The sequence below is a fragment of the Drosophila grimshawi genome, unplaced genomic scaffold, assembly GCF_018153295.1.
Source record: "Drosophila grimshawi isolate 15287-2541.00 unplaced genomic scaffold, ASM1815329v1 contig_311, whole genome shotgun sequence".
Classification (NCBI taxonomy): Eukaryota; Metazoa; Arthropoda; class Insecta; order Diptera; family Drosophilidae; genus Drosophila; species Drosophila grimshawi.
The window spans coordinates 7,264,972-7,292,244 of record NW_025063098.1 but is presented as its reverse complement, the minus strand read 5'-3'; the positions used below and the strand labels follow the sequence as shown (position 1 = coordinate 7,292,244).

At 39.4% G+C, this 27,273-nt stretch overlaps 3 protein-coding genes and 2 non-coding genes across 20 annotated transcripts; 2 read left to right on the top strand and 3 right to left on the bottom strand.

The window, feature by feature from the left end:
* Positions 1–1,420: 1,420 nt before the first annotated feature.
* Positions 1,421–8,143, bottom strand: LOC6564219. Its single transcript, XM_001990069.2, has 7 exons — positions 8,065–8,143; positions 6,584–7,253; positions 5,431–6,001; positions 3,319–4,297; positions 2,512–2,608; positions 2,158–2,456; positions 1,421–2,092 (listed from the first exon to the last, which is right to left on the bottom strand). Exons 1-7 carry the CDS (start codon positions 8,123–8,125, stop codon positions 1,749–1,751), a joined length of 3,021 nt encoding a protein of 1,006 aa, XP_001990105.2. The 5' UTR covers positions 8,126–8,143; the 3' UTR covers positions 1,421–1,748.
* A 1,886-nt stretch (positions 8,144–10,029) lies between these two features.
* Positions 10,030–10,109, bottom strand: Trnal-uag. Its single transcript has one exon. It is a non-coding gene; the product is annotated as a tRNA-Leu (tRNA).
* Positions 10,110–10,407: 298 nt separating this feature from the next.
* On the bottom strand, positions 10,408–10,487 carry Trnal-uag. The gene has a single exon. It is a non-coding gene; the product is annotated as a tRNA-Leu (tRNA).
* Positions 10,488–13,602: 3,115 nt separating this feature from the next.
* LOC6564224 (suprabasin) lies at positions 13,603–15,890 on the top strand. 16 transcript variants are annotated; one of them, XM_043215099.1, is made up of 5 exons: positions 13,641–13,762; positions 13,824–14,129; positions 14,195–14,428; positions 15,146–15,244; positions 15,542–15,890. In XM_043215099.1, the coding sequence occupies exons 1-5, from the start codon at positions 13,664–13,666 to the stop codon at positions 15,788–15,790; spliced, it is 987 nt and encodes a 328-aa protein (XP_043071034.1). In that variant the 5' UTR covers positions 13,641–13,663; the 3' UTR covers positions 15,791–15,890. The 16 variants fall into 16 exon arrangements, with proteins under 16 accessions (XP_043071019.1, XP_043071034.1, XP_043071033.1 ...); XM_043215098.1 differs by having other exon boundaries at positions 13,642–13,762; positions 14,195–14,494; positions 15,113–15,244; XM_043215095.1 differs by having other exon boundaries at positions 13,643–13,762; positions 14,195–14,560; positions 15,047–15,244.
* Positions 15,891–16,185: 295 nt separating this feature from the next.
* On the top strand, positions 16,186–17,144 carry LOC6564225. The gene is made up of 6 exons (XM_001990073.3): positions 16,186–16,433; positions 16,494–16,601; positions 16,660–16,725; positions 16,793–16,825; positions 16,885–16,971; positions 17,027–17,144. The coding sequence occupies exons 1-6, from the start codon at positions 16,215–16,217 to the stop codon at positions 17,045–17,047; spliced, it is 534 nt and encodes a 177-aa protein (XP_001990109.1). The 5' UTR covers positions 16,186–16,214; the 3' UTR covers positions 17,048–17,144.
* Positions 17,145–27,273: the final 10,129 nt, after the last annotated feature.

The window sequence follows — 27,273 nt, the reverse complement described above, 5'->3', positions numbered from 1 at the left end:
AGCCGATAAAAAAAATATATAAAAAAAGCAACAACAACAACAACACAAACTGCGACTCGCTGTCTCTTCTTCTGCCTGATAACTATCATCATGAATATTAATGCGACATATCGCACACACATCAACATGAACAGCACAGCAACATTAACGTTAACATCAACATCAACATCAACATCGACATCGGCATCAGCACAGCAGCAGTGCCTCAAAGAGTCAAGTTCACTTTCACTACGCTGACGCACACTTTACAGCCAAACAAAACCAACAACAAAAACAACAGCAACAACAGCAACAACAACAGCGACAACAGAAACAACAACAGCGACAATAACACTGTGATTATCAGCATTGGTGAGCGTTGGCCAGTCCAATTTTGGTCAGTGGCACAGTTCGCATCCCAGCGTCGAACTGCGCATACAAATGCTTGGCTCTGTCTGTGGCTATTTTTGGCCAACTTGGCTTCACCTGATGAATGGCATCGATTTGAAATTGGGCAGCGTTTTTGGCCTGACTCCACTTGGCCACTTGGCGCTGGCATTGCATCACTGCCAGACGCGCTCAACAAAATATTGGCAGCCAACAGCGTTGAGCCAGGTCTGGAGAGGCGACTCAGTTCAGTTTATGGAGTGCATGCGAATGACGGGTGAAAGCAAAGTGTGGCAATCAATGACGACATCAAAAAACAACAACAACTAAACTGCAATATCAAGTTTAACCAGCTGCAACATTGACTCGAAGACAAAAAGTGAAACAGCTGACTAACAGACTGACAGTCTGGCTGAATAACTAACCGTCTTCTGTCTTCTGTCTTCTGTCTGTTGGCCATTTTCATTTTAAAATGTCTCAAAAGTTCGCTTATAGTATAGCCCCGCCTCAAGGCCAACTCTTGCTTACTAAGTGCGAGAACAAACAATAACTCTACTTTATATAGAAAGAGTACAATTGTTTTTATATAATATACAAGTTTTTTTACCCTCCGTTCGTATTAAAACTCTTTAACTGTCTGCTCTCTCAAAAAAACATGTTAAATTTATATTTTTTTGCACTCACACATTTTAGCCAAATATCAAATAACTATCTCTTACGGTCGGAAGGCTTAGAAATCCTCAACCCGAATTTGTTCAAGAATCAGGGTTGATCAACAGAGGACACAATAGATTTAGCTAGATAGCAGTGTATGAAGAACCATAATATCTTTTAAATAAAGACTTCATCCAGACTTCAAACTTGTACCACAACAATCTGTATATATATTAAAAATTTTGATTTGCATGTTTTGAGTTACAATTTTTTTATTGTTACCATATATAATACATATGTAAATTGTATTACTAATAATAACTTTTTCCAGCGAATGTATTATTTGATGTGTTTTGAAAAAGGCTGCCATTTGGCAATTGATTAATTGAAAACACGCTGATGTGTATAAATATTTTAATAGCTTATTTAAATAGAAACATGTTTTTCAGACTTTTGTTAGCTCACAGATGTACACCAATACAGACACACTTGCACACACTCACTCTGGCACACACACACACACACACACACACACACACACACTAATTGTAAAATGAAAGAATTTCCATTAGACACTTGGCAAAATATGTACAAATATTTATAAACAGCACAACAGTCCAATGCCCACAAATAAGCCCATCCCACTTTTAGATGCTAGGCGCCGCCAACTGTTGAAAAGTAAATCTAACTTCAAACTCAGTCAACGCCGTCGCTTAAACGTTCCACATTTAGAATGTTTGCTTGGTGTTATATGACTTGATGATGCTCTCGATCCAGCTAAGATAGCTCAACACAGACGTATAGACACCCGGGCCGGCGCCGCACTGCGTAAAGCCGTAGCTGACAATGCCGTAGGCTACCCAGCGCGAATGCTGGCGATCGAAGTACATCAAAGGACCGCCACTGTCTCCGGCGCACGTATCCTTGTCCCTTTCGCCGCCGGCGCAGAGCTGCGTGGGACCCAAACGGACGCCATACTCATCCAGCAACTTGCTGCAGTTCTCGCTGGAGACATAAGGAATACGCAGCTTCAGCTTGATCGGACTGTGTGTGTTCTCAAAACGCTTGTTGACTGCAATTATAAAATACAAACAGTTTATTAGCCGGAAAGCTGAAAGTTGTTGGTCCAACACTTACAGAGATCGGTGCGTCCCCAGCCGGACACGGAAAACATTTGGCCCTCAGTCAATGGCATCTGGGCGGTCTTGTTGGGCAGGCAAATGGGCATTATGAAGTGCGTAAAGCTAACGGGATGTTTTAGTCGGATTATGGCAATATCATTGTATTTGTGACTGGAGTACTCCTTGTACTCGGGATGCACATGTATGTGCTCGAAGCCGATATCCAGTGCAGCATCCGCACAGCTCAAATAGTTCGGCTCCTCAATGCAGTCCGGCTCCGTCTTCACATTGAACTCACCCAAACGCACGTGTTTCCTGCGAAAAGTTTAGATTCGTATTCAAATATATAAACTAGGTTTGATAGTCTTACAATCCGCGTCGTTCTCGCACTCCCTCGCCTTGGACACAGTGGGCGGCGGTCAGGATGTGACGATCATCGATCAGTGTGCCGCTGCAGCCGTAATCGCCTAGGAAGGGAATAGAAATCAAATATTATAATTATTGTGAGTTTGGAAAATAAAGCCACAAAGTCTAGGAAAATCATTACAGATGTAATTTTATATTAGAAGAAGGTTTAAAGTTTTTAGAAAATTTAATTGATTAATCTGTCTTAATACAATTTGTCTTAATTAGGTTCAATATATATGAATAAAAGCATTTTATGGACTTCTCATTAAAATAAGCGATTTATAGGAAATTTTACCGAATTTCCATTTTTGAATTAAAAGAAAGATTAAAGAGTAAAAAAAAAATAAAATAACTAATTGAATCTTATGGAAAAACACGTCAAAAACATAAATATATGGTTAGCTCATTAAAATAAACAATTTATAGTAATATTTCCAAATTTCAATTTGTTAATTAGAAGAAAGCTTCAAAATTACAACAACAATAAAATGTGAACTGGTTGAAATGTCACCTTTATGGATACCTCATTAAAATACACGATTTCTGGTAATACCCACAAAAATAAGAATATTCGCCTAAGATTAAAGTTGAAGAGAAGCACTTGAAAAGCGTTAAGGAAATAAACTAGTATTTGATGTGAAGTTTCTCGCAAGGAGAGACAAACGAATTGGAATTGCTGGAATGGACTGGACTGGACACACAAAAAATATATAAAGATAAAATATTAAACAAATTTACAACTTGAACTTGTGGAAGTTCGCGAACTTACTCGACTGATAGACCAATAATGCCAGCCAAGGATACTCGTCCAGTTCGGCAATTTCGCCGCCATAGATGCGATTTGTGACCTGTTTGCCACACTCGTTCAGCAGATTGAAGCCCGTGCTGGGTTCAACGGTTTGAATGCGTCGCTTGAGCTGCTTGCGCTTGAAGCGCGCTGTGACATCCAGAAAGCGACGATACTCAAACTTGGAGAATTGTATGACCGGAAAGAGATAATCCTGACCATTGGCTGGACAGCACACAAGTGGCTTGTACACGGATTCATCGGCGCTGTCATTGTGTGTAGCAGCTGCTGATGTTATCTGCTCCAGATCGCATTGCACCTTCTTCAGAAAGTTGACGCGCTCCGAGCTGAGATTGGACACATTGCGCACCTGCAGATAGGCGGTACACTGGCTCACCTGGACGCAGACGCCACGCTTCGATTCGTTGGGTATATCGCAGGCCTGGCGTACCGTCTGCTCTGCCTGCTCCGTCTGCTCCGTCTGCTGAGCGCTGCTGACGAGGGCAAGGGCAAGCAGTGCGCTGGACGCCGCCCACAATGCGCCGTTGCTTGGATAGAGGCGGTACATCAGCGATCGGCTGAATAAATAAATCAATCGCAATTGCCGCACTCGTAATTGTGACAGAAACGTGGCGCTGCCAATGTGTAAACAAACACCGAGCACAACACGCGGCGTATACGCAATACGCAATCGCAAACGCCCCAAAAGCACTTGCAGTGGGAGAGGATAGATGGTGTCGAATGTCGAATGTCGGCTATCAAAAACGCACACAATGTGAATCCGCTCGCGTGAACGCTCAGCCGTGTATTGAAACTGAATTTGAATGCTGCGCGCAACGGCGATGGCAGCCGAAACCGAAACCTCAGCAGCGAGTCGGAAGAGCCGACGAAGCTCAAAGTGCCAAAAACAAAACACAACACAAAAGAAAAAGAAGAAAAATAAATAAAGCGACAGTGATAGCTAACTGTCTGCGCTTATTCACCTCAGCGCCCCCGCAGCTTGTGACACCAAAACGAGCCCAAAACTGCAATCGCCGTCAACGAAACGGGAGCAACGGTCAAGCGCTGTTATTGCTGTTGTTGTTGCTGTTGTTGTTGCTGTTGTTGTTTTTACTGCTGCTGGCTGCTGGCGGGTCCGGTTATGCAATCAGCTCTCAGCTCTCAGCTCACAGCTGTGCTGCCAATTGTTGTTGTTTTTCTGGTTTCACTTTCATTTGCTGTTCGAGCTATGCTCAGCGTTGCCTACTTTTAGGGCGTGCCCATTTTTAATTGAGCTTTAAAGCTTTTTACACGCCTTAAGCTGAATATCAAATTATCTTTTATTTTATAAATAACTTTGACATCCTATTGAAAACTTTTGTTTGTAAATGACCATAAAATTGGACTTAACTTCATGTAATATCTTCATGGGCCAAGCCAAGCTGGCTGATCAAAAATATATATTAGATATACTTTGCATACCAGTGTCGATTTTTGTATTTATAATTGTTAGAACGTGCTCACTTTAAGCATGCGGACAAACCAGTTTAAACTGATGCTTTCACACCTCTGTGACATGATGAAATTAATTAAACTTAAAATGCTGGATATTTTATATGTCAAAACATACTTTTAATAATTTGTAATAATCTTTAATGTATGCATAATTCTTTAATTCTTGTAGTAATTTTCCTATGATACTAAAGCTTAACCGCATTAACAGCCTTGGTCAAAGTCCAAGATCAACCGCCAGCTGTGAGCTTTTATAAGGCGGATATAGTTTCTTCTTGTTGATGCTTCTGTGAGATGGCCAATTAAGTAAAACGTGGTGGCAATGTGCGAAAGCCTTGCGGTTGAGTGGAAAATCCAAAGGTTTTTGTCTTCAATAACACCAGTTCATTCACACTGTACATTTGTCTTTTAAATATTCATTTATTATTACTAAAGAACTAACACTTATGAATATAAATTAAATTAATATGTCTTTGCTGATATCTTATGTTATGTGTGGTATGAACGAGTACGAGTTAAGCAAGATCACAATTCGAGCTTCAGACTAAAATCCTTAGAGGGAGTCGAGGGGCAAGCGGCTGTGATGGCTTGGCTTTCTTAGGCCCTCACATTCTGCTTGATCCAAATGTCGTAGGCAGCGACGCTTGTGTAGACACCCGGCCAATCCTTCAGGCCGCACTTGTAACCAAACGAGACAATGCCCTCAAGCACCCAGGCGTCATTCCTGAAGCGCATCAACGGTCCACCCGAGTCACCATCGCAGGCATCCTGAGCATATTTGCCACCTGCACACAACTGCGTCGGCATAATGCTAATCTTTCGTTCGGCAAATTTGCGCTTACATTGCGCCGCCTCCACAAAGTTGACGATCAGTTTTTGCTTGATGGGACTCTGTGCGGATCGCAGAGTGCGTCCAAAGCCAACCACTGTGTACTGTTGGCCGGCTCGATTAGTTTCCGGCGCCACAACCGAGGGCAGACAGATGGGCTTAATGCTGTTCGAGTAGCGCACATTGCTCTCCAAGCGAACCAGGCCAATATCATGCAGCTGATTCGGTGACTTCTCCTTGTAGAGATCATGGACACGCGTCTCCTCAATGCCCAAACGTTGACCACCGCTGCTGGGGGAATTCATTGCAGTGCGCGTGTCATGTTCGCCCAAACGCGCAGAGTTACTAAAATAAGCAAACAAAACGCACGAATTAAATTAAATACAATATCATAAAAACATTGTAGGAAATCAGAAATAAGTAGCTAATTGAATTTTAAAAGTGCGAACGTGCCCAACCAAAAAAAAAAATAATAATAATAAAAAAACAAAAAGAAAAAATAGTATTAAAATAAAATAAAAAAAAAAAAACCCGCGGTCAAGCAAATTACGAGCGTAACCAATTGTTATCCACTTTGAACCCGCTCCAAGCCCCTCCCCACCATGAATCACACGCTAAAAAGCAACGGCGGCGCTTTGAATCTGGTTTGGCCGTTTAGCTGACTTAATTAATAAGCTTCAACTTGGACAAAAACAATAACATCAGCAACAACAACAGCAAGAATATAGAAACAAAATCTTAACAATAATAACAATAACAGAGAGACACTCGGACAAGCTAAAAAGCCACGGGGACTCCTTCTAGCCCAATTAGTAGCTAGAAAGTGTTATTTGGTGCACAGAAATACGTCAAATTGAATTGATGAATAAGTTGATTGGAATTCAACGCTATCTCCGGCTAATAAATGCTAATTTTTGCAATACTCACAGTGGTCCCTTTTCGCGCAGAATGCGTCCAGCCAGGCAATGGGCTGCCGTTAGAACATAACGCTGATTGATCAATGTGCCCGCACAGCTGGTGGCCAATCCATTGCCGGTCAGCAGTCGATATTCCAGTAGCACCGTCCAGGGGAACTCATTCTGATCGGCATTCTCGCCGCCATAGATCTTATTGCTGATGGTCACCCCACCGCAAGTTGGCAGCTGTGGCAACAATGTGGAACCATCCGGTTGCTGTTGCTGCTGTGGCTGCTGTGGCTGCTGTGGCCGCCGCGTCGGCTGTTGCCGCTGTGGTCGCTGTGTTCGCCTGTTGCTGCCAGCGCCAAAGCTCCAGGGTCTAATGTTCTGGGCGGGGAACAGCACAGTTGTCGGCTGAGGTGCGTTTGGTGCCCGATTCCAACTAAAGTCGTAATCATTGCCAAAGTTGCCAAAGTTCGCAAAGTCGCCATAGTCCATGCTGCGACTGCTAGTATAGCCCGTATCTCGGGTGCAGCACACAAAAGGACGATTATCGTTGCCCATGCCACAGCTGGACTCCCGCACGAACTGTTTCTCCACAGCCGACAGGCTGTCCTGCTGCAGCACCGAATACAATGTTTGGCACTCGCTGATCTGCACACAGAGACCAGCTCGCTGATTGGGATTGGTGCAGCGCTCATCTGCAAAAGAGACACACAGATTAATTAGAAGAAACCAATTTGTATTTTGGTATGCCGAAGATTTAATATCCCTAAAGGAATTTCGATCAATATGAGACAATTAATTTTTGAGACTGTTTGGAATATCTCAGTTAATCAGTCAAAGTAAGTAAGTAATTTTATTAGCAGTCTAAGTTTGTCTAATTGTTGTTCAACAATTCTTAGATGGAATCTTATTTTTAAACAGAGTTATATGATAAATTACTCCCATATTAACAAATTAAAAATATATTTTGGCAAATTACTATTATATTATAATATTTATAACAACCAATAAATCATCCAGCTTACAAGCGTCTTTGGCTTTGTTTAGTCAGCTCGAATACCTGATAAAAATAAAACGCCTACTTCAAAGAATTACAAGCCTCACAACTGAATCCAAAAACCCCCAGCAAGGACATGTATATACATATATATGTGCCATAAAAAGCTGGTTTTGCTCTGGGGAATCACCGTCAACGTGGGGCACGCGTCCGAGCTAAACTCAGCGACATTCTTGCGGTTGGACTACCACTGACAGTATGAGTTATTAGCAGCCTGGAACTGGAATTGTGCACTTAATTAGCAGCAAAGTTGCATTAAACGCTGATTCAACCAGCTTAGCTTAATTAACAAATAATTGGCTAATTCCCTCACAGCTTGAATTGCAGATTGCAGAACCATTCTAAAGTTCTCGGGGGGTTTTTTTTAATTGTAATTAAACACTTTTTGAGCAGTATTATAAAAATCCCACAGATTCTGTGGTCAGTTTAATGGTTGATTTGTCACTTACATTGCGCTTTCGTAGAACTCGCACCCAAAATGCACAGCAACCACAACACAAACAATTTCATTTTGTCTCACTTAACACACTTGTATTATATTATATTATATTGCATTTAGTATTGACCGATCGAGATTAATCACACTCCGCGCTCGAAATTGAACTGTGAGCAGGTCCAAGTTGACGCTGGGCTTTTATAGCCGCGGCAGAGACGATCGGGCTAAAACAAGAACAAGCCGAGCACTGAGTTTGAGAACCGGTGACAACAAATCTCTCTCTCTCTCTCTCTCACACTCCGGTTAATCAGCGGGTTAGTCAATGGGCCCCGATTGTTATCCAATAGGGGGAATGTTGTGGTTAAAGCATTTACAATTTGCATAATATCTGCATTGTCAAACATATATAGGCTCAAGAATACATATATATATATATATATATATATAACAATCGAAACAAATTCAAGAATGAATGAAACTGAAATGCGAAAGAAAGACATAAATGTCTAGGTTCATTAACCCAATACGGACAAATTCGAATATAAACTTGAAGTTCGTCTGCTTTAAAATTCGCCTTCAACGTCACATTTTACTATGATGACGATGACGTATTGAGTTCCAGTTAATTGATTTGAAGGCGCTCTAATTATTTTAGTCACCCATCATCGTTTGTAGTTTCATTCTGAGGCATTTGTCACGCGAATTATTTGAAAGCAGTGCAGAAGTTTTATTCAAACGTTATTCCCAGTAACATTTCAATTCATCGCTTCTTTCATTAATGGGAATCACCCACGTCAACGACCAACGCCATTTGTAACATCTCTGTCACAGCCAGACGGAACTGCCCTATCACAAAAAATCGAGGTGGCAACCAGTTCCTAATGCGTTTTAGCATGGTTCCCTGACATTTCACAGGCAGAAAATTTCCAAAAGCAGTTAAATACTACACAGATAAGCTGAGTCAACCTTAAGCCTAGCAGTTAAGAAGTGAAAAAGCCCACGTAATCTTTTAGAAATATAAATATGCAAGCAAATGCTTTAATTATATTATTATTATGAACGCATTAAAGATGCTTCAAACGAACGATTATTCTTAGCAATTAATAAGCTCAAAACAATATTTTCTCTTCTGTATATATTTTCCCATTCTAAATAATATAAACAATATAATGAATTATGCAGTAAGTATTGGTAACAGTAGCGTTCTAGCCCAGTTGTAATTGATTGTAATCTACATTATTCGTATTAAACAAAAACAGTTTCATATGAATTGATATTAATGATGCATTTATGAATTTAAAGCGACATATCTGTAGTTAAATTCAATGACCTTATTTTCTGCCGAAGTTGAGTTTCTTGGAAAAGTTTTGTTACTAATCCATATAATTTTTTTTAAGCGCGACTCAAAACAAGTCAAACAGTAAAAAGATATAGAACTGAGTCGACCACAAAACAAAAGACCATGAAAAGAATTAAATCACTGTTCGAAATCGGGAGAAGTTGGGTGCCACTCTCGACAGTCGCATGAATAAAAAAATCAAATACACTTTTAATGCTTGCAATGAAGATATTTTAAAATAAAATAACCTGCGTCTTTCCTGTTTACAATTAGCATGGAGAAGATATGTAACTTAAGATAAATGTAGTTGTTTCTTTTCATTTGCTTCATTAAATGTATTTCAAAGTGAGCCCCCCAGCGAGGACAGTTGCTAGTGGATGGAACCGCAAACCTCTTTAATTTCCTGTCATTTCCCTTTCATTTCGTTACCAAATTGGACAGAACTCGGCGGGTTACTAACAAGATCAACATGTTATCGCAGAAAGGGTTAAAGTTCAAGTTAAGTCAGCGCACGCGGGAAATGTCAGCGCCAGATAAACGACTGTGCCGGAAAATGTGAAAATGAGAGTGGGGATGGTCTTATTAAGCGCGAATGTAAAAAGAAAAACTCGCACAGCCACCAAAAATAAACTTGTAAACTGACAGCGGTGGGATTCGAACCCACGCCCTTTCGGACTGGTGCCTAAAACCAGCGCCTTAGACCGCTCGGCCACGCTGCCGTATGGCGCCGTCCTATTTTCTGGCATACAACTTAAACGGCTTTTTTTCAAAATAAAACGTTCTATGAAATAAACTATCTATTACACTTACGTTGTGCGTTCTACAAAAATTACTTCAAAATTCAAGGTTCACTTTTAACACTACATGATTCATTTGAATTAAAAATACGCGAGTTATCAGACAAAAGTTGTGCTTATCATGTTCTTACATACATACATGTATGGGAAGAAATAATCTTGGTATACATATAAAAATGAAAATAGTTTATTTAAAAAAAAAAAGAGTGCAAAAAACCTTTGACAGCGGTGGGATTCGAACCCACGCCCTTTCGGACTGGTGCCTAAAACCAGCGCCTTAGACCGCTCGGCCACGCTGCCTTTTTCCATTTCGTGTCAAATGTGCTATTTGAATTCACAGCAAGCAACATGTATTTGGAATGAAAGTGCTGGTATAGTTTTGGGGATGATTTCCACGAGTGTTGCCGAAGCGCATTTCAAAAAAAAGGAGCAGTCGGCTAAAAAGTAGTGGAAAATGTAACTTATTACTAAATGTGCATTTGCCGAAATGTATTTAAAGCAAAAGTTAATATAAGTTAATGCAGCATTAAATAAAATTACAAAAATAAATAATAATAAGCTATATTCTTAATTAAAAACAAAAATTAACAGAGATTAGAACTATTTCATTAAAAAAATCATAATAAACTGCCTTAAATTGCAAACAAAATAAAACCTAATATAAAAAAACTGGAACAATACTAATAAATTTGAAAATATTAAACTACTAGATATACATGTGAGTATAATTTAATTAAAATTGTAAAAAAGAAAAATAATTATATAAATGCTATAATAAATAGAAATTTAATTAAATACATTTTCAAACTATCAAAGTATTTTTTATGAAAAAATCATAATAACGAATAAAAAAAACAGAATTACTAGTTATGTAGTCTGGGATCCACAGCAAAGCACTTAGTTAACCAAAACTGAAATGGAGATAGTAAAAAACCAACAAAATAACAACCGAGCAATAACAATGTCAAACGCTTTACGAGCCATTGCTATCGGAGCGATTGTAATTCATTGAGAAACGCATTTTGATTTTTGCGATAATGAGCAGGGCATGGGGCAGGGGTAGGACAGGGTCAAGGGGGTGAGTTGAGATTCAGATGCAAACGATTACACCTTCGGGTGGCCTGCGCCCTTTGAGGTCGACAATTTCTAGCTGCCACACACCCCGTAGTTGTTTCCTTTTCTTTTTCTTGTTTTACGATTTTTGCATTTCGCAAATTCGCAAGCTGTATAAAAAAAGAACGTTTCCCGTTTCCCTTTTTTTTTTTTGCTTGACGGTAGCATATTTTATAGCATTTTTATGGCGACATAGTTTAGCTTTTTTTGCGATTTACGAGCGTTTTATAACTTGTTTACATTAAGCAAAAGTGAGTAACGGTAACCCTGGGAAGCGTTTTATGCAAAAATCTATTAAAACGCTGGCAAGCTGCATAAAAATCACAATAAATGCTCAACGATTGCAACTTAAACGATCCATAACCCGTCACGGGGGTTACAACCCTCCGCCTTGACTCTGCCCCAAATCATTTGACACATTTTTGTCCGCTTCAAATTGAGTTTGAAGTTGACGCTGCCGCTGCCAATGAGCCATACAAGTTCTCATTGAAACATTTGAAACATTTCTCAGACTCTGTGCAATAGACCATATGACAAAATGTTATCTTCACCATTGGCAAGACTTTTGCTGGTCATAATCATATAGATTTTTATTAAGCAATGACATAAAAAACGCTTGGAAGAGGCTACCTCTCTATGGAGATCAAGTGGAAAGACGTTCAACTAGCAAAAGAATTTGGAAGTAATTATTTGATAGTCAAATTAACTTAAACTGAAACATTTAAAACAAAAATCACCTATTATATTAACTCAGAAAAAGTTCGGAAATATAAAGCTAGAAAAAAACATTTTGATATAGAAATACAGGCCGTAAAACAAAATATTATATTTAATTTATATTAATCCAATAACTGTAAACAACACATTATTTTCAAGCTTGTTGAAACAGATCATTTTTTGACTATTTAAATGGAAATCATTCAATTGCTGAACTGCATCTGGTTGTATTAATGCTATCTTTATCTTTGTGCTCGAAGCATGTATCATGGAAACGTATGAACTAAAGTTTGTAAATACTAACAAGAACGTAGGAAAAAGTTGAAATGAATTCAATATTTGTAAACAGGCCAACTTTATGGGCTTTGTCACCAATAATCGACAAATAAAAGCCGACAATTTACGCATGCGAATAGCCTTCTCAAAGACTGGCAACAAAAATAGGAGCAGAAAATGGAAAGACCCCAAGGCTTTGTGAATTAAAAATTAAATATACGTTAAATTTAAAAATAGATATTGTAGTTTACAAATTATTATGACCAGTTCACCAAAAATGTAGCACATTTTAAAAAAAATCCCATTAACAATCTACGAACTGATTCAGATGGGTATTTTTTAACAGGTCATCAGTATACAAATTATACAAAAGAAATTACCTAATTTTAACTGTAATTTCAATACCAGCAAAAAAATAAATCTATAATTTTAACTAATAAATATGTGATTGGTAGTAAAAGAGAATAAATCCCCTTTATCGCCTGATTTATCGTCTACGGTGAACGGTGAATACCTAAATTTCAATAATTTGTTTACTTTACATTAAAGAAGTTCCTTAGAAACAGTTAACAATATCATCGGCATCTTTGACAGTTGCTTCTCATTTTTTCGATCGATTGTTCAGTTGATGTAGTGATCCAATTCGGACGGCAAAAAAAAATAAGATTTAAATATTTACACTGTAATGTTAAAAAATGATTTTGTTCTGAAAATATATTAAATTAATAAAATAATTCCTTGGACAGACGTAACAAAAAAAAGCCAAATAATCTTTAATAGCTTATCGAAATTTTCACCGACACAAAATGTTTATAAAATTGTTCCAAAAAGTGATTATAATGACACATAAATTAGCACTCCAGACAAGTCAAAAATTATGTAAGATAAGCACGTCTAAACTATTATCTCCAGACTATTTCTGAGGTTGACAATCAACAAATAAGGGGAATTTCGTAATACTTTTGATCGATCGTTCTTTATTAATATTTTTATTATTATATTATATTATTACTATTACTAGGTAATTGATAAGAAAATGCAAATCGTACCTGATCTTTTAAGCATTTTTTTAAATTAAGACATGTTATATTTTTGGCAGCATGTAAAAAATGATGATACGAACTTTAAATGCATAAACAGTTCGGCCATTTGTCTAGATTTAGATAAAAACATAGCTTCAAAAAAAATATTGCGTACTATACGAAAATTCCCAAGATAATTATTAGATAAACAATGTCTTGTGATAAGAAAATATTGCAATTTATTGAATTGTTTTTGCTATAAATACGAGCTTAAATTTGCAAATATCATTAGTGAAAGCATAGCAATAACATTTGGACAACGAATACCACATATTCAACGGCATTTTCATGAAATTTATTGTGACCCTTTTGGTGGCGGTGGCACTTGTGGTACATCTGCAAGAAGCTAGTGCCAGAAGTATCCAAGGCGATCTCGGCCAGGATTTTGTAAGTGCTGTGCTAACAAAACCAACCGGATGATTGTCATGTCATGTGAATTCAATTGTAGAACAATTTCGGCAATGATGTCGGCAAGGATGCCTCCGATTTTGGCAATGCTGTTGCCCAAGCAGCCTCACAGCTTGGCAGTGATATTGGCCAATCCGCAAATAGTCTAGGAAATGAAGACAGTCCACTTGGACAGGCGGCTTCAAAGTTTGGCATTGCAGTTGGCCAAGCAGCCTCAAAGTACGGCATGTCAATTGGCCAGGCGGCAGGTAATACTGGCACCCAAATTGGCCAAGCTGCCTCAAAGTTTGGCATTGCAGTTGGCCAAGCAGCCACACAAGCCGCAAATCAGCTCGGTAATTCAATTGTAAGTTATTTGTGCTGCAAGGAAAAATATCTTTTGAATTTATATTAAATTTATAATTATTTCAGTTGAAAGATCCGGCTGTAGTTGTACCTGGTGCCTCGAATGTTAGCCAGACTGCCAGTACAGCCAAACAGATTGGTTCCGATGCTGCCGGTACAGCCAGCCAGATTGGTTCCGATGCTGCCGGTACAGCCAGCCAGATTGGCTCCGATGCTTCCCAAACAGCCAAGCAGATTGGTTCTGATGCATCTCAGACAGCCAGCAAGATTGGTTCCGATGCTTCCCAAGCAGGAAAACAGATTGGCTCCGATGCTTCCCAAGCAGGCAAACAGATTGGTTCCGATGCTTCCCATAAAGCCAGCCAGGTTGGCTCCGATGCTGCCGGTACAGCCAGCCAGATTGGGTCCACCGCTTCCCATGCAGGAAAACAGATTGGCTCCGATGCTTCCCATGCAGGAAAACAGATTGGCTCGGATGCTTCCCAAGCAGGCAAACAGATTGGCTCGGATGCTTCCCAAGCTGGCAAGCAGATTGGCTCCGATGCTTCCCATAAAGCCAGCCAGATTGGTTCCGATGCTTCCCAAGCAGGCAAACAGATTGGCTCGGATGCTTCCCAAGCAGGCAAACAGATTGGCTCCGATGCTTCCCATAAAGCCAGCCAGGTTGGCTCCGATGCTGCCGGTACAGCCAGCCAGATTGGGTCCACCGCATCCCATGCAGGAAAACAGATAGGCTCCGATGCTTCCCATGCAGGAAAACAGATTGGCTCGGATGCTTCCCAAGCAGGCAAACAGATTGGTTCCGATGCTTCCCATAAAGCCAGCCAGGTTGGCTCCGATGCTGCCGGTACAGCCAGCCAGATTGGGTCCGATGCATCCCATGCAAAAACAGATTGGCTCCACTGCACCGGAAAACAGATTGGCTCCGATGCTTCCCATGCAGGAAAACAGATTGGCTCGGATGCTTCCCAAGCAGGCAAACAGATTGGTTCCGATGCTTCCCAAGCAGGCAAACAGATTGGCTCCGATGCTTCCCAAGCAGGCAAACAGATTGGTTCCGATGCTTCCCATAAAGCCAGCCAGGTTGGCTCCGATGCTGCCGGTACAGCCAGCCAGATTGGGTCCACCGCTTCCCATGCAGGAAAACAGATTGGCTCGGATGCTTCCCAAGCTGGCAAGCAGATTGGCTCCGATGCTTCCCATAAAGCCAGCCAGATTGGTTCCGATGCTTCCCAAGCAGGCAAACAGATTGGCTCGGATGCTTCCCAAGCTGGCAAGCAGATTGGCTCCGATGCTTCCCATAAAGCCAGCCAGATTGGTTCCGATGCTTCCCAAGCAGGCAAACAGATTGGCTCGGATGCTTCCCAAGCTGGCAAGCAGATTGGCTCCGATGCTTCCCATAAAGCCAGCCAGATTGGTTCCGATGCTGCCGGTACAGCCAGCCAGATTGGCTCCGATGCTTCCCAAACAGCCAGCCAGATTGGTTCTGATGCATCTCAGACAGCCAGCCAGATTGCCGGTGCTGCTGGAAAAATTGCCTCAGATGCTGCCGGCGCTGCTGCAGGCATTGCTGGAGCTGCCACAAATGTTGCAGCGGGCGTGGCAACTGGCGCAGCCAATGTGGCCTCCAATGTTGCCCATGGTCTTGCTAATCTTTTTTAAACGAGTTCGATAATCAATCAAGTTAACACTTAAAGTGTTTGGTATGTCTACCAAATATGTACATAATTATAAAAATAAAACTAACCTTTCGCATATTCAATTCATTGTTGTTGTTTAGTGTTAGTCATTGGCATGGGACATTGGTATTATTATTAGACTGCTTAAGGTTCTTGTCGCCCATATCTGACAATATCTATATTTATTTGTGTAAATTGAGATTAGTTGATAACAAGTTGTGGACATCAATCAGTGCACACCGCGAGCATTTGACTTATTGGCCACTTTAGTATAAGAAGGCTTACACACATTATACAAATTGTGTTTATTGCGTCTTTAACTTTTCGGCCATCGCTCGATGGTATATAAATAAGGCTGTCCGACTGTAAAATCAAACAGTACGAAAATTACTAACACAAGAATCAATATGCAAGTCAAAGTTGTTGTCGCGTTGGCCATCATTTTGGTGGCACAGCAGGTCCAAGCTGGCACCCTCAATTTTGGCAACATTATGGGCGATGTCTCCAAGGTGGCAGTTGCTGGCGAGAAAGTGATCCACCAATTGGAGAACGAGTTGATCACCTATGAGGAGCCAACTACTCTAAACGTTCTAAGTGATATGGCTAATGCTTTGGGTGATCTAGCTGTAAGTAATATTGTTAATAGTCTCAATATATTTTTCTATTTCTAAATAATTTCAACTTAGAATGCACTTACCAACTTGAGGGTTGAGCAGAATTATGTCGAAGCTGAGCCCAGTAATCTAATTGGTAGTCTTCTGGGTAGTGTTGGCGATGCTCTCGGTCATTTGGCTGTAAGTTGAACGTCTTTCAGATTGGTCAGTCTTATATAAACCCCTCTCTTTGCAATAGAACACCATTACCAGTCTTAGCGTAAAAATCCAGAAACATTCAGAAATCCAGAATCGCAATGTTGCAGTAAGTATCAACGTGATGTAGATTTAATATTTGAATTTAATTAAATCTTTCTTTGCCGAAAATGTAGTCCGCAGGCGCTTCTATTATTGGTGAAGCTGGTGTAAGTATTGCCACATAAAATTAAAATTTACTTTCATTAAAAACCTTCTTCATACACAGAACATTAGCGCCAAAGAAATCGCATCTGCTGCCAAAGCAGCTGCTCCCTACATAAAAGCGATGAATGCTGGTCTGGGAGATCTGGCCGTAGGTTAAGCTTAATTTCTGTTAATATTTTACTAATCATTTTGAACCATTACAGAACGCCCTCACCCATCTTTAAGTGAACTATGTGGGGCAGCCAAAATAATAATTGTTTACAAAAATAAATTTTCCAATCAGTTTTCATTTGAATAAAGCGAGTTTATCAACAACTTCTATTAGCGTCTGGTGGCTGTTGTTTTGAAATATAAGAACTATAAGCAAGGTCAATCAATGTATGCTCAAGTTGCAAGTTCCAGATGCCATTGTCAGTTCCTGTTCTTGTTCTTGTTCACAACGCAAAGAAAAGAGGTCAAATGATACGTGAATCAAAATTGAGACACGTGATTCTCTGCAACATTAGGGGATCAAATTACCCGAAAACCACCAGCACCACTAGAACGGCACCATCAGCTCCAAGAGAAATAAAGCAAGAGCTGTTTTTACTCTGAATTCCGACAACTGAATACCCTTGCCATATATTTGATGCATTTCTTTTACAAAAGAGTATTTTGTTGCAAAATAGTGTTTAATAGTTCAATATAAATATTTTAAAATATATACAATAAAAGCTAAATTTTTGACTTATTGCTGAATATTAGCAATATATAATCGAATGCTAATTAAAATTGGTGAATCTTAACAATTATTATTATATGCGGCAGCAGAGCTGGTCGGAGGCAGCAGGACTCCGCCAAGCTAGATGTCTACTAGGTGGTTATAATCTTAAACGATTTAACAGGTTATACCCATGGGAAAGAACAATCTTAAAATACTTACCGGTCTAGTGACGGGACACTGTAGACTAAGAAGTCACCTAACTAATCTAGGTATATAGAGAAACGATCTCTGCAGGTTCGGTGAAAGAGAGGAGAAATCCTTGATACACATCCTAGCAGAATGTGTCGCACTAGCTAGAAGAAGATGTACCTTCCTAGGGATGCATGTCTTGAATTTTAGAGACATAGAAGACCTAAGCCCAACAATGATTCTAGCATTCGTACGGGATCTGGGGCTGAGGGAAGAGCTATAGGCTCAGAAGGGGGCACAATAGATCTAACAAGTCGCAGTGCAATTTTTAATTTAATTTGCAAATATATCAAATTTGTAAATATTTAAAAATGTTACTCACTTGATCAGAAAATAACAATGCCGCCAAAGCAAGGGTATAAAGAGCAGCACCAAGATCTTTACTTAATCTTCACTGTACACATGTATTTTAAATAATTTTAATACAAAGGGCTTTGCTTTTGACAGTTGCTCAGTTGTCGGTGCTTTCAGATGCTCGTGCTACTGAAATTGGGTCATACCAAGGGGTGAGTCGATGCAAGACTATAGACGACGACGACAAGCGGAAGAAGTATACGATGCACACATACATACATACATGCACACATACATACATACATGCATAGTTATGTGCATAAGTGTGTGACTGACTTTTGTTGTTGTTGCTTTTGCTGCTGTTGTTGCTCTGTTCTGTTATTAAGTCGCTTTATTGAGCGGCAAATTTCGTTTGTTTTGGCAACAGGAAAGTCAGGCATTTAAGTCCATTATACGCACGATGTTCCCAAATTTCGTGCCAACGATAAAGCTGTAATTATGAAAAATTTACAAACATTTTGTTAATTAATTTCAGCCACCAAGGAAACCCCTTTGAGTGCACACGCCTACAATCCAGAGTCGGATATTTATGGACATACATACATCATTTTATATCAATTAATATGCAGAGCCCATAAGCACGTAGTGCGTGAGACGGACAAATAACGACGAGTTTATTATATTTGAAATAATTGCTGATCACAGAAACTATAATGCGACACTCGGGCAGCAACAAGTCAACGGATCGGCGTGATTAAAAGCCATTTATGGCTCGGATTGACAGCAGAAGACCTTAAAAATGGAATTAGCATTGAATTGAGAAACCCGTTTTGTGGGTGTTATTAAATGATCAAATTAAGTACGTTTTGACTTTGAGTCGGTCAACTATTCGCCTGGCTGCGAATCGCAATCGCACAGGACTGGACTGGACTGGACTGGATTGGACAGTGCAAAAACAAAAAAAAAAAATGCCAAACAATGTTGGAAACCGGTTCGCAGACGTTTCTATGTTAGTGGTCAAGGTCTAAGGAGCAGCAGACAATCAGACGGACAGAGAGACAGAGAGACAGACAGAGAGACAGAGAGACAGCCGGACAGCAGACAACAGACAGCAGAATGCAGTCAAAGCGGAATAAACAATAACATCGCAGAGAGCAGCACAAACAATACATAAATAAATGCTAAAAGTAGAACCAAAAGAAGAGAATTGCATAAACATTAAAGTTATATGTGCATGTATATAAGCATGTATGTGCATGTATATATGTATCTACATACATGTATGTATATATCCCATATGCGTGTGCATTGGAGCCTCTGAGTGCCGAGTTAAAAATAGAGGTACAGTAAAATTAGGGTGATTCAGTGCGCCAGTTGCAATTAATTTTATGCCATAAACAAATTTCAGATTAAATTAATTAACTTTATTTTTATTCATCTTATAAATGTATACACTAGTTACCACAAAATAACGCATATCATTTTAATAAACTCGATTTAACATTTTAGTGCAAAATCTTTTATGGAATTCAAAGTGCCAATAATAGCAGTAATACAAAATAAAATGTTTCTTAAAACAAATTAAGTTTAGTAAATTTGATTAGCTTTGTAAAATCCTAATTTATCTTTAAAATGTTTATCTATAAGTCACCATACAGCATTTATATTGATATAATAAAATATATTAATTTTATTTGAGAATGCTTTATCAATTTCTCAGGATCAATACTTCATAAACACTTATCTTTTTTCAGGGTTCCATTTTTACTACAGCTGTTATTTTTTATTATTTTTAAAATGTAGCATATATATTTATATTATAGAATAAATCGATTAATTAATAGAATTACCATGTTAACTTTAATGTCTTTCAACATTTTATTAAAAATAAAAATTTAACTTTGGGAATTAATCTATCTTAAAAAATGAATTTTTTCTTTATTCAACTTTAATAAAAAATGATTTAACCTTAAAAATTAATTCCAATTCGAATCGTTAGCTTTGTAAACACCAACCCTTCAACATGCTGGCTGAAACACCCTAATGAGTACATGCATCATGCAACAGCAACGTGATTGCAATGCAACCGAAAGTTGCATGCAATACATTGTATATAACATATATATATATTATATATATATATATATATATATATATATATATATATATATATATATATATATATATATATATATATATAAGTGTGTTTGAGGGACAATTTGAGTGTGTTTGTGTGCCAAAAGGGTTGCCAAACCACTTGCCTTATGTACACAATGAAATATGTATGTACAGAAAAAGTTTAAAAAACAAAAAACCAAAAAAAGACGTGCAGAAAAAATCGCAATAATGAAATTTTAGCAATACGAATACATGAAATGCGCCTGCTGTCCGCATGATGTTGAGCTAAAAACTGGTTTTCGATCGATTACGCCGCACTCCTCTGACTAGCCGACGAGCAGAAGCCAAAGGTTGCCTTATCTTATCGACCGACCACGACGACGTGTCCAACTTCTTGGAACGGACACTTGACCAAAACTGAAAGACCCAAACCCTTATGTGTGTGTGTGTGTGGATGTGTGTGCTGTCAAATTGACGCTAAAGAGCGCGAATCGTCTATTCAAATCGCTGAGAAACTGCAGTGTTAATCGCTACAAAACAAATTTTTTTTCAGCTGTCAACTGTCAGTTGAAAATCGGTCTGCAATAAAACTTTGTGTGTGCGGCTATGTTTAAGCGACACTTCACACGCACAACAGCAACAACAACAACAACAAAAACAACAACAGCTTCATTAAAATTAATTAATGCCTGGGCACACACACCAAGGACCATGGAGCCAAGAGCAACAATAGGTGTTAAAGGGGGTCGCCATCATTAGGCACATATCAGTTTGTCCGGTGTTTTTTTTTATTTCTGGTTTTTTTTTTTTTTTTGGTTAACCGAAAGAATATTCACAAATTAAATTAAATGAAGTGAGTGTGAAAATGTTGGGTGTGGGCAAAAGAAACAACTGAAAAGCCACACACACCAAAAACATTAAACACCCGAAAACCGGGCATGGCTAAAGGAAATACGCTCAAGTGATTTTCATACCACGCCGCCTGTCAAATTGTTGTTGTGGTTGTTGCTGTTGATGTAAAATCAAGATAAGCAAATTGTTGCCGAAAAAAAAATGTTGGTACAAAGGAAGCGATTTGGACGTTTTAATGATGATAGAGCATGACACAGAATAAATGAAAATGAAATCCATTTAAATTGTACATCAACATAAATACTTGAAAGAAAGAAAGAAAAGAGAAACGCTTTTTTTTCTCAACCACAATTAATATTTGTATGCCGGGAATTGTGGTGTCAATATCCCAGCCAAACATGCAACAGCAGTTTTAAATTTAATAATACGTTGATTATCAACTCTTATCTGAAATTAGTTTAGCAATTTAACATTTAAATATTAGAAAAAAAGGGGAACAAAAATACTGATAAACTAATTTAAAGTGAATTTGTTTTACTTTTGTAATTAATGATTTTTTGAGACGTTTGGATTACTTGCATGATTTCTTTCAGAGTTTTGCAAACTTATCTTTATACAAAATTTGCAAAGTATTGTTAAAAGTAAATTAAGCTGCCCCTTTAATATGATAAATTTGCCCTTGAAAATGAACTTGAAAAGGGAATTTAAACTTATGTGTGTGTGTGTGTGTGTGTGTGTGTGTATGTGTGTGCACATAAATAAACATATGCACAAATTTTGGACACAACACGAATGCAGCACATGCCACTGATGTTTGTTGGCTGTCATAAACAAGAGTTTCGATAATTATTATAATTCTTCTCCTTACTGTTCATGCTCCGTTTGTCCGTCTCCAACGCCTGTCAAATTGTCATTGTCATAAAAATAAATGCCCAAAAAAAAGGAAATAATAATAAAAAATGAACATCAACTGTGTGCAAATGGACAGACACACACACACACACACACACAAACACACATACAAGGAAAAAATGTATATATTTAAAATGCTAATGTATCTGTTGCTTTTATCGCAACCTGTTTCACATGTGCAACAACGAAATTAAAAACTGAAGGCGACAGCGACTGCTGCCAGTTGATTATTATAATTTCGGTGGCAGCTCCTTTTTTGCATTTTATGTGTGTGTCCTTAGCGCGCAGCAACAAGTGCAGCAGCCAGTTGGATGCCATTGGTGGCCGACCAGTTCGCCCAAAAACTGGTTACCAAATTTCAAGTTCAAAATTGAAAAACGAAAAACGAAAAAATATGAAAAAGATAAAAGTGAAACAAGTCGCGAAGTGCGCGTTGATTTGCTCCATTTACGCGATCGCTAATCGAGCTTCTTCTTTTTTTTTTTTGGGTGGGGGGGTGTCCATTTAAAGAGGTCCACTTAATGCTGGGCACCCCTATGAAGGTCTCGCTGTCAACCGATAATAAGATAATGTTGCTGCAAAAAAATAAATAAAAAAAAGCTGCAAAAATAAGTAAAACAAAACACAGACTGCGTCTTTCTAATTGTCTGACTGGCTGACTGGCTGACTGACTAGCTGCGCAGTCAGCCCGCACATTCTATATAAGGGAATGGCAATGATATCATCACCACAGACAAGCACACACACACTCGCACACACACACACACAGATACTGGCTGAGACGCAGAGCCAACCGCAGATACTTAAGCATTTCAACTGGCGTGGCTCAGGCATTATTTTTGTATTTCACTCTTTCCACTGCAAATGTTGATAATTTGAAGCATGAAATGCAGAAATACCGCGCACACACACACACACACACACACACACACACACACAAGTTCAAGTTTGACATACAGGATCCCATTCAAGGCCCCAACAGCAAAAAAGAGAAGAAAATAAAAAAAAGAAGAAAAAAAACCAGCACATAAAAACACAAAACGAGAGGCAAAAATCGCAAACAAGTTTCGCTTTTATTTAGTGCCTCGAGCAGCGCCAAGTTGCAGATTCCACATGCAATTGTGTGTGTGTGTGTGTATATATATATATATATATATGTATATATGCCCATATAATAAAGCTATATATACAGCGTCCCGTCGTTACGTGCCGCAGCATTAAAATGGAACAACTTATGTACGTGAACATGAGCCCGGGATTGTTTCTGGCTCTAGCTATGGGCTCTGGGCTCTGGGCCTGGATCTGGTTGAGGGCCTGGGTCTGTGTGTTGGGCCTGGGTCTGGGTCTTCGTCGCACTTAATGCTCCACTGATTGCACAACGATCAGCGCTGCTGCGCAAACGCAAACAGCACCATAAAAGGGCGCTGAGGCATACGCGGCAGCATTACGAACAGAATTGCAAACGTTGAGATACAATTGTATCTGCACGTCATAGGAGTCGGTGTCAGTAGGTAGACTCATGTATCTATCTGTGTCAGGCCAAGGAGCTGAAATTAAAGTAAGGCAGGAGGTTTCTTGTGGCAACCATATGTTTTTCTTCTTTATTTTTTCGCTCGCATGTATCTGCTAGATACATTTGTCGTTCAGCGCTAAACGCTTATTGCACCCAATGGCCATTTAATTAATCATATGCCCTGCCGCATGGCCATGGCCCTGGCCTGGGCCTGGCCCTGGCCTGGCCTATGCTTCGGCCTGGGTCTGGATCTGGGGGATGGCCCCTGTCACTGGACCCGCTTGCAAGCGTCTGATACTGCAACACTGTTGCACTTAACCACGCAGGGGGCACAAAGATTAAATGTTGATTTCCCAGCAAGGATGTATCGCTGCTCGCTGCTTGCCGCTTGCTGCTTGCCGCTTGCCGCTTGCTAGCTCGCTTGATTAATCGCGAATCGTGCACGGACTATCGTTCAGCGATCACGTTTCCCTCGTCAGCAATGCGCTCTGCCCAGCAGCTTTTGAGGTCTGTAAAAATAGTCGGCACCGTCTGGTTTGCCGGTGAACTATCTCAGATACACGTTGATATTATGAGATATTATCCGCTGGATGCGATACATTCATCAACACCAGACCACGCCATCAAGGCAACATTGTGTCTGCAGTTAACGAAGCGCACATGAACTAAGAAATTATCTTAAAATAAGTATGCGAATTATGCTTCAAAAGAGATTTATAATCGATAGATTTTCAATAACTATATATATATATATAGATCTTAAGAGTATGATGATTATTGCAATCTAGTTTGATCTGTTGTGGCTGCTTCTAAGCCTAGCCATATCTCTGATTCTTGCATGATTTTTAGCATTATTATAGAACTTAACACATGTTTGTTCTTAATCATTAATCATTTTACTTACATAAAATAAGTGTTCTCAATCCTATAGCCGATTCAAAGTCACATGCAAAGTATCTTTTCGAAACGTTTTGTATCTAAAAGATAGCATGATCTATGTATCTTTTACAGCAATTGTGTGCTTTGATGTATGTGAAATCAAATTGATTTACTTCAGCTAGTTGCAGACCCAAAAGACACACTTCTGCTTATCAACCGCCCAACCTCCCCTACTGCCATCGACACCCTCGACAATATTGTGTGGCGTGACGATAATTTGGCTCCAATATTCTAAGCAGCAGCATGTGTTTTTTATTTCAACAACAGCAACATGGCTTGTAGATGGAGATGGAGATGGAGATGGTGGCGTTCAATTCCAATATCTTGCAGCAGAGCCAAATGTCATGTTATTTGAGTGAGTTTGTTGCCAGCCGTTTGCGGTTCATTTGGCAAGCGCTATAAATTACAGAACAATTTCGAAAAACATAAAACGGCGTAATTTAAGCAAATAAACAAAAGTCCAACAAAAATCCATTTTTTTTTTGCTGAATGAAAAGAAGTATTTGTTTAGGAGCATTGGAAACAAAAGAACAATCTTACATACTCGTATGTGCACATGACCATAAAAGGCCAAATTCCTTATGCTAATTGCGACTCGGTCGCGTCATAAGTCCAAGTTCCATAAATCAGGCATAGAAGTATAAATCCAAAATTATGGCCTCGCCCCGCTGACAGCGGCGACCTTTTAACCCTTTGCGACATCTCTCCCTTTTCTGGTTGACTTTCTAATTATTTGACAAAGAAAACAGCGCTGTAAAAAAAAAACAAAGAAAAAAATATATATTTTGATAAATTACTTGGTGATATATAAAAAAAAAATAAATACGACAGAACTGAGAATGCAAACTGCGGCGTGATGTACGACGCCCTGGGGAACGTTTTGTGCCCCAATCGCTGGACAAATTGCTTACAGCATAAAATGCAAATCAAAATGCCAAAAGCAATTAAATTTAACCCATTTTCAATACAAGTCAGAGAACGAAAAAAAAAAAAAAAAAAGAATAAAAACGAGTGAAAAACTTGACTTTTTGTGGTTATTTCATGTGGAAAATGTACTGCATCACGGCCAAGGGGCACGGTTGCCAACAGTTGCAGCAGCCTGGCAGCGAGCAAAGCAAAAGCGAAAATACAACAACAACAAAAAAAAAAGGATAAAGGGGCGCTTTTAATTATTGGCGCCTGCATGTGTCTCAATTTAAATTAGCTGTCCGGCTCTGCGCCCGGCACAAAATTAAAATTCAATTTAAAAATGCCACGAAAAATAGCAAAAAGAAAAAATAAATAATAAAAAAAAATCTCACAACAAAAGTCGACTAATTTGGTTGGGCTCCCGGGGGTGGCTGACTCGCTGGCAACATCAAAGGGTTGCCAGCTACGGAAATTAGTTTTAGAATTTATTACAGTAAAAAAAATATGTATATATATATATATTGTATTTATTTATAAGGAGGGAGCCATGGCAGGCGGCGCATTTAACGCGCTTTTCAATTGCCATAAAGATGATTTATGATTATCACATTTAATAAGCATAATTTTTCCTTAGTTTTTTTTTTCAACTGTATAATTCTTGACAAATGCCCAGTTATGGAGCTACTGCTGCAACATCTGTACAGACTGCCACACAATTAACACATTATGCCATGAAGCGTTCAACACTTGGAGCCGCCTGCCATCACTCATGCAATCGCTGCACAAAACTGTTTGCGATCCTCAGTGACATTGAAATGTGCAATTGGCATGCCGAGAACGAAGCGCACCGAACACAAAAAAAAAACCTTGAAACTGACTGCGACCCAGGCGGTTGCCAAGGGTGCCGGACAGCTGGGGGAAGGTTGGCGGTTGGAGGGGATTGGGTCTGTTCCCGGTCGCGGGATCAACATAAAAGCGGCGTGCAAAAGTAAACAGCAGAAACGAGCTGCAATTGCTGTTGGAGCCGGGTGGAACTGTTCTGAAGCTGTTCTGGCTAGCAACAGAACAAACATTGTTAGCGCTAAACGTATCGAAACGTTTTCGTTTTCTTCGGCTGTTGCTACAGCTGTCCTGCACTGCCTTGCCCCCCCTTTGCCCTGTCCTGCACCTCGCACCTAGCACCATCCATGTTGCCCTGAAACAATATTTACACGACGCGTCGTGCACGAAATTGCAACATGTGATTGTTGTTGCTGTTGCTGTTGTTGTTGCTGTTGTTGTTGTTGTTGTTGCTGTTGCTGTTGCAGTTGCTGCTGTTGCCTTGGTGTCGACAGATACGCCAGCGCATTAAAGTATAAAAATAAGAAGCATTCCGTCTGTGGCTCCGTGCGACCTGCCGCACTCGCTGTTGCACTTGGCCTGGCCTTGGGACTCCCTCACTGGCCCTGGGAAAGCAAGCGCCCAAAACGGTTAACATTAACAGCTCAACGTATTTTTTTTTTTTTCATTTTATTTTTTTATTATTTTTTTTTTGTTTGGGCTGAATTTCATTTTAACAATAATTTTTAAGCACTGCCGGTACTAAAAAGACGAAGAAGTTTTGTCTGCCTGCCACAGGGCACTTAATTCTCGCATTTGTATCTCACAGGCCCGAGCCACGACAGTTGAACAGCATAAAATTTGAAGTGTGCAATGATGACTCTAAGGAGTCAGCACAGACCATTGATGACATTGTGGCAACAGCAGCAGCAGCAGCAGCACCACCACCAACTCGACTGCAACTCGAGCGTGGTTGCTGTTTTGGGGATAAGTCCCTTCGTGCTGCTGCCAAAATTTCTATACCCTGTTGCTAAAAGCCAAACAGAGCCTATTGGTTGTCTGCAAAATCAGATAAAGGAAAGAAAGCTAAAGAAAAGTGAGAGAATTTTTATTTATTTATTTATTGTGAACTAAAAATAGCA

Bases quoted from the DNA above. Each gene is read 5' to 3' on its own strand.
- LOC6564225 (XM_001990073.3), top strand. From the start codon at position 16,215: ATGCAAGTCAAAGTTGTTGTCGCGTTGGCCATCATTTTGGTGGCACAG. The intron at 16,434-16,493 runs GTAAGTAATATT...ATTTCAACTTAG, and splicing joins ATGCTTTGGGTGATCTAGCT to AATGCACTTACCAACTTGAG. The intron at 16,972-17,026 runs GTAGGTTAAGCT...GAACCATTACAG, and splicing joins CTGGTCTGGGAGATCTGGCC to AACGCCCTCACCCATCTTTA.
- LOC6564219 (XM_001990069.2), bottom strand. From the start codon at position 8,125: ATGAAATTGTTTGTGTTGTGGTTGCTGTGCATTTTGGGTGCGAGTTCT. The intron at 2,609-3,318 runs GTAAGTTCGCGA...TTCCCTTCCTAG, and splicing joins ATTATTGGTCTATCAGTCGA to GCGATTACGGCTGCAGCGGC. The intron at 2,093-2,157 runs GTAAGTGTTGGA...TTATAATTGCAG, and splicing joins CTGGGGACGCACCGATCTCT to TCAACAAGCGTTTTGAGAAC.
- LOC6564224 (XM_043215084.1), top strand. From the start codon at position 13,664: ATGAAATTTATTGTGACCCTTTTGGTGGCGGTGGCACTTGTGGTACAT. The intron at 13,763-13,823 runs GTAAGTGCTGTG...ATTCAATTGTAG, and splicing joins GCGATCTCGGCCAGGATTTT to AACAATTTCGGCAATGATGT. The intron at 14,130-14,194 runs GTAAGTTATTTG...TAATTATTTCAG, and splicing joins ATCAGCTCGGTAATTCAATT to TTGAAAGATCCGGCTGTAGT.